This window comes from Podarcis bocagei (assembly GCF_964188305.1).
Source record: "Podarcis bocagei genome assembly, chromosome: 1".
Classification (NCBI taxonomy): domain Eukaryota; kingdom Metazoa; phylum Chordata; class Lepidosauria; order Squamata; family Lacertidae; genus Podarcis; species Podarcis bocagei.
In genome coordinates this window covers 117,698,910-117,705,664 of record NC_138125.1, presented here as the reverse complement: position 1 = coordinate 117,705,664, position 6,755 = coordinate 117,698,910, and the positions used below count along the sequence as shown (strand labels likewise).

The window sequence follows — 6,755 nt, the reverse complement described above, 5'->3', positions numbered from 1 at the left end:
TCTCAGATTTCCACGCAAGCCTCCATATCATATTGGGGGACAGTGTTCACTTGTGTGTTTCCCTTGTGGTGTTAGTCCTTGCACTCGTGCAAAAATGTAGAATAGTGCCCTATATAGTTATATATTTAGGATTAAAATTACCTGTACTCTCGCCTTCTTTGACAACTAGGGCAGGTTTCATCTATGGCTATCGCCTCAACTCTACGGTGTCCGCGTAGGATCTTACTTTTCCCCAAGGCAACAGTAGCATTACAATAAGTAGCTCATGGCCTGAGGGTTCAGTTCAGGCCACAGGGGACTTTTTGTCTTGTTCCCAAATTCTACAGACTTTCCCCTAGACCCTAGTTATGTACAACGGCTATTCCCTCGGCTATTCAAGCCAAAAAAACAGAGCATCAAAACTGTGTCAGAACTTCTGTGGTTGTTTCTACTAAGGAGACAAAATTTAAGCCTCCCATGTGGTTGTGTGTCGGCTTGTGTCAGCCATAGGCAGCTGAAGCCAATCTTGCTAGGCCTTCAGCCCAGGCCCAATTGAAAATATGGCAGCTACTAAAATTAGTCGCTGAGTAGAGCACTAAAGTATATGAAGTACTGATACCAACCACAATGACAAGGCACAAGTAATTCAAAAGCTCTTCTAAGGGTCAGCTTCACGCCCTATAACTATAGCCCTTTTCAGACATTCTTCTCTACTTGGTTTTAAATCTCCACACGGAAGGAATAGCAGAATATATGTGTGTGAGAAAGATGGAATTTAAAAACCTGTAGTCTAGTAAGCGGGTTGTTTTTTGTTGTTTTTTTGCATTCCCAGTGATTTACAAATAAATTACTTTCATCTATAATGAACAGTCATCATTAACCACATGGTTTATTACAGAATGGCTACAGTGTAGCATATGATTTATTGTCAAACCATGAATTGTGGGTGTTGTCTGAATGAATATGCATTACGTCTAGAAACTGAAGTTTCATTTTTGTTTGCTGCTTTTTCAACAAATCAATACTTTTGAAAGATAAGGAGAGGGATGTGTCTTCCCAGGTGTTGCTTATATTCACATATTCACATTCTGATGTGTTCACAAAATGTAAGAGGCGGGGAATAAATGAACTTTACACTTACATTTTCAAGCAAAATATTTATTTCTTATGGACAAGTTACATTTGTTAAGTTATAGTTCTTGCTATGCGGTTGGATATAATATAATCATAATGGGTTATATAGACAGATTTCACTTCTGTGCTTTTGCTCTGAGGAGGAAATGTGTGACAAGCTAAAGAAAGCAAACAAGAACATAGTCCACAACTTTTGTGACAGATGAGCAAAACTCTTTACTCTGGGCTAAGACAGAAGAAGTCATAAACAAACCCAAAGGTGCAGGGCCTCTCCAATACATTCCATGTCACACCTAAAAATCAGAGAGCTCAGTTGATGTGCTCTTTTGAGTGGCAATTTCCAATACCTCTAACCTCCTTAAAACTGAAAACATGGGATCATATATTGTAGCACATTTTCTTATTGGAGAAACGCACAAAAAAGTGAAAATTGCTAGGGGGGGGGAAAGTATACAGAATAAGTTTGCAGCTTTTTGAGTTAAAGCAAGTTAGTCAGCGTGGTCATCCCCTGCCTTCCCCTTATTCTCATTTGTAGTTTCAGTAATAACTTTTAGGTAGGGAGGGAGCAACATGGCAGCCTGGAAGCTGCATGGAAGATGCTAGACTATTGCCACCAGCCTGCTCAACTCCTTCAAACTGATTATGCAACAGTATATGATTTATTTGTAACCATCTTTGTCCTTGCTTTATATTTTGTAACTTGTTTCGTACTTGTTTACTTTTACACTGAATTATTTTCTTTAAAATCATCTCTCTATATAATATATAACAAACATGGTCTTATCATCTATTACCATGTGATAAGGGTAACAGCCTTCAAATTGTGAAGCTTCAAATTGCGTACACCCGCATGACAAAGTCATCCCAGTCATATACAGCCACATTCAAGCAAGGATCTGATACTATTGTGTTGTGAATTTCACCACCCTGACAGGGGTGATGAAACTCCCAACATAATGATGATTGCGTTATAAAGTAAAGGGGGGAGACCTCATTATAGAGGTGCCATTTTGTGTGTGTGTCACTCACGTGTATTTCATCCTGAGCATCATTGACATTTCTTTTAAAAAGCTCAATATAAAGAGCAGGATAGGGACTCCATTGTCAGAGAGATGCTTTGAGTTAATTGCTCTGATGTGCCAGTCTGGCGTGTTTGGAATAATAGTGGGTAAGCCAGCTTTCATTTTGGTATAGCTTCCAAGTCTGGCTGCAATGCTAACTGTCCACTCAGAACAAAAGTAAAGCACTCCCCCCCCCCCCATTTGACTTTTTCCTATGGAAGGAAGGCCGGGTGGAAATGGAGGCAATGAATTTCCCATATTGTAAACTCAGATATGGACACAATCTGAGAGGTACATCCCAGGAACCTTTATAAATGTGGTCTGAGAGCTAAGAGGCAAGATCAGAGTTCAAGGACATATTCCAGCTAGGCAAAAACACTTGAGGAGGATGTGGAGCAAGACTGGGGGGGCGCGTGTTCCAAGGACCTGGAGGGCCACATTTATCTTGTATTTTTATGCTGTGAACTGCTCTGACATCTGTGGATGAAGGGTGACATAGAAATTTAGTTAATAAAATAAGCATTTGTCCCCAAGGCCTGAGGATCCCCACCCCTGTCGTAAGGGATACTGCTTGTGTACCTTTGGAGTGCAGACGGTTTCACTGGTGGTCTGAAAACACTGCTGTCCCAGGAAAACTACCTGGGTGGATGCAATTGGGCCAGCCCAATTTCCTCTCTGCTATGAAACTGTCTTTAAAGTTGATGGATGAACACAGTAAGCCTGCAGCTTTAAACACATTTCACTTGTGTGCATTCAGCTTTACGCATATGGCAAAAAAATTAAAAAGGGGAGCATGGTTCGGGTCGGGGGGCGGGAATGACTTTGCCAATCCTGCCAGCCATTGAACCCAATTGGTTTTGACCAAACACAATTTGGGCTTTGAGTTTGATCCCTGGAACTTAATCACTGCATAAGTTGTGGACTTACTGTAGACAATAATATGATTATGTAGTGCAACTCCAACCTGAACCTTTTGGAAAGAGAAAGTAATAAATTTAAAAATTTTGAATATGCCCTCACTGGGCCCAAATAAAAGTTCACAGGAGCTGATGATGATCAAAAGTCTTTACGATCACGTAAAATAAAACTTCTGGGTATACTGAACACAAGAGATGACCACGCAATCTGTGCCACCTGCTGTGTGATAATTCTAAAACCATGTTGGGAAACATTATGAAGAGCTTGCTGGGGAGGCCATTTCTGAATATCCTTGTGATTCTGAAACTAACATCTTGTACTGTATTTCTCCATTAATGTTTGTTGCTTGAATGACTCAGGATACATCTTCCAACTCTTCTGCTTGCAGTCTTGATGGAACTTTGGGGTGGTGATTAAAGGACAGCTGTATGGTTTTTCTGTAGTCAAAAGAAGGAAGTCCAGTTTTCTAGTGCAACCAGGATAGCTGGAGATCACAACCAACCATTACCACCAGGGCTTAAGTTGTTTCCAGGCTCACTAGAGTTCAACCACTCTCTGAACAACAGGGCTGTGGTTCTGGAATGCATGAGGTCATATTTAAAAGTGCCACCACTGGGCAACTTCAGTCTGTCTCCACATTCTTGGATTAAAGAGGAGGTTTTTCAGGACACATGGCATAGTATGCAGGCAGGTTTAAGCCCCGACACCACTATTTTTAGACACTAAGTGCTGATTATCACTTCCTCTATGTGGGGCATTCCAGCCATGCTCCATACAAAGAAAAAACCACGCCAAACTTTATCAGCTAGTATTATTGGTGCTTCATGAATGTTAATAATCACCAAATAGCCACTTTCCCAAAGTGCTGTGAAAGTACGTGGTACACCATTTCAAACTGCTGGTGGGAGAATCGCATGACTAGATTTTCACAAATGCTAAGTTAGCTGGCTGCCTTAGTGAAAAGTTTTGAGTTGGTCAGAGGCAAAATCTGAAACAATGCTTGAAAACCCACATGTTCTTATTGACCAGAAACCCGATTCATTAAATGACACCAACACAATTCTCAGTGTTTCTCCCTGCTGCCAGAAGGGGTCAAAGGCTATATGTATCCTCGGTGCCCATCTTGATTTCTGAGATAACCTTAGCGTGCACACACACATTCAAAAATTTTGTTAGGAAATAATTGTTGGGATCTGAAGAGGGCTGAGGCACTTATGTGCAAGCCCATGAGGGAACGGCTGGTTTCCCTTTTCACCTACAGTCCTTTGCTCCAGTACTTAAAAGGGACCCTCTGCCTTTAGGTGTAGCTTTTCAAGGGGATGTGTTAGTGTGCGTGGAATAGTTTGGGACAACTGGGGTGCGCGCAGCACGCAAGTCACTGCACACACCCCTTTGGCTCTTTTTTGTGTGGCATTTCCTTTGATTGTTCAAAATAGTACAGTGCTAAAAGGAGAGAGCGGTATGAAATCTCTGTAAATGAAATGCTCAAACAGCTGCCGCAGGACTTGACAAGGTAAGAAAACATAAATTGAAGTTACCTCACGGAACAGTTTTTAGTTTGCCTTTGACCTCTCAAGCAACGCGAATCCTGACCTTGCAATGCTTCAGGTGCATCAGCCTTCACTTTTCCTGATGAATAGCAGCTCTCCTGCTTTGATTTAGTCTCAGTTGCACTAGGAACATTTTTATTCTCCTCTGAAACAAAATGGGGATGTCAAGCCAGAGTTGGGAGCAAGGTCTTCATTTATTATACTAACGTGACCCAATAATGTGTGCCAAGTTACCTATTACTCTTACGAAAGCTGAGCAAGAGGCCTCCCCGGCTTCATTAGTGGCAATGCAGAGATATTTCCCAGAGTCAGCAAGGACCGCATTTCTTTTTAAAAGGTAATAGGTGTCCCCTAATTTCTCAGTCTGCAAAACAATGAAATACAGATAGAGGGAGATTAGCTGTGTGAAGCCAGACATGTGGTGTTCTTCCCAAAGGAGCATTTACAAAACACTGTGACATACACTCGTTCCTCTGGCTGCCACCCTGATGCCATCTTTTGTCCAAATGACATTTGGCCTCGGTCTTCCAGATATTGTACAGTGCAGGTTTAAATCATCTCCTTCTTGAAGAGTAGCATGTCTAAATTTTTTAATGAAGCTTGGCTGCACTCCTTGTACTAGGAAAAGAAAAGAAGAGAAGGGGTATATTGCTTTTTTAAAAAAGGCAAAATGCTGCTGCTGAGATTGAAGTACCAGTAAATGACTTCCCACAGCAAAGATTCCTTAATGGTTGAATTAGCTCCCTTTGGGTATTGCGATATACAGTAGTACCTCTGGTTGTGAACTTAATTCGTTCCGGAGGTCCATTCTTAACCTGAGGTACCACTTTAGCTAATGGGGCCTTTTGCTGCCACTACGCCACCGTGGCGCCATTTCTGTTCTCATCCTGAGGTAAAGTTCTTAACCTGAGGTACTACTTCCGGGTTAATGGAGTCTGTAACCCAAAGTGTTTGTAACCTGAGGTGTTTGTAACCCAAGGTACCACTGTAGTGGGCATGAGAGAAAGTTTTCATACTGTGTACAGGATGTAAATTGTTGGAGGTAAGTAAGCATATTTGTGTGGTGGGTAGGAGGGATGTTAATAACCAGCAGCACACTTGGTATAGCAACTGTGATCTGCCATGTGGTTGGGGACGTGCAAGAAAAATGAAAAATGAATGAAGTGGGGACAGGCAGGGAGGAGAGAAATCCCTTCTGTGCTATTCCCCTGCTAACCAACTCCTGCATTTGATCTCTTAACATGTTTAGAAGACACTCCAGGAAAATTCAGCCCCCTTTTTGCTGCCTTCCTGCAGTGCTGTGTCTACAGGCAATGAGGCTATGGAGAAATAAAATGCCCTCTGCTTGATGATTTATGGCATGATAAAAAAATAATAATCTGTATCCTTTAGTTACCTAAGCTATGTATTCCTTCTGTATCATTTGGATCATTTGGGATGACAAACGGCCGAGTGCAAGGGGGCAGAGGCCTCAAAAGAGATCAGCGTCAAAGCTTTGCTAGTAGCTTGAAGCAGACTGGCAGAAACAGAATGTAGGGTTGAAAGAGGAAAGCTTCATGTGTTGTGCAACATAGAATGATGGCTGTCAATCACCCCTATGCAGGGTGCCAACTTGAATAAAACATTGTGGGCGGCCCAGGGAAGCCCCACCTCGCATAATCGATCACATGACATGGTGCACACACACCATTTGAATGGCAATGCCCATCACTTTGCGGGGGCCCAGCCCCTCAAAATATTTTATTGTGGGGGCTAATTGGGTCCTATGCCACTATGTTTGTACGTGGCATGTAAAAGTATTGTTTGAATGATATATTATTATTAGGCGGACATTATTAGGCAGAATATTTGCTGTATTGTTTTCAGTGTGCTGCTATAATAATAAAAATAAATCATTTATTATTCCTACCCCACCCATTTGGCTGGGTTGCCTGAGCCACTTTAGGCAGGTTCAAACACACATAAAATCATAATATAACATCAATTAGTTTAAAAAAATTCCCGATACAAGGTTGCCTTCTGGTGTCTTCTAAAAGTTGTGTAGTTCTTTATCCCCTTGACACCTGATGGGAGAGCATTCCACAGGGCGGGCGCCACTACTAAGAAGGCCCTC

The 6,755-nt window shown here is 41.9% G+C and overlaps 1 protein-coding gene across 1 annotated transcript; it reads right to left on the bottom strand.

Moving 5' to 3' along the window:
• Positions 1 to 2,508: 2,508 nt before the first annotated feature.
• On the bottom strand, positions 2,509 to 6,299 carry LOC308585068 (fibroblast growth factor receptor-like 1; the record flags this gene model as incomplete). The annotated part of the gene is made up of 5 exons (XM_081190602.1): positions 2,509 to 3,529; positions 4,631 to 4,787; positions 4,877 to 5,006; positions 5,106 to 5,260; positions 6,293 to 6,299. 5 exons carry the CDS (start codon positions 6,297 to 6,299, stop codon positions 3,448 to 3,450), a joined length of 531 nt encoding a protein of 176 aa, XP_081046728.1. The 3' UTR covers positions 2,509 to 3,447.
• Positions 6,300 to 6,755: the final 456 nt, after the last annotated feature.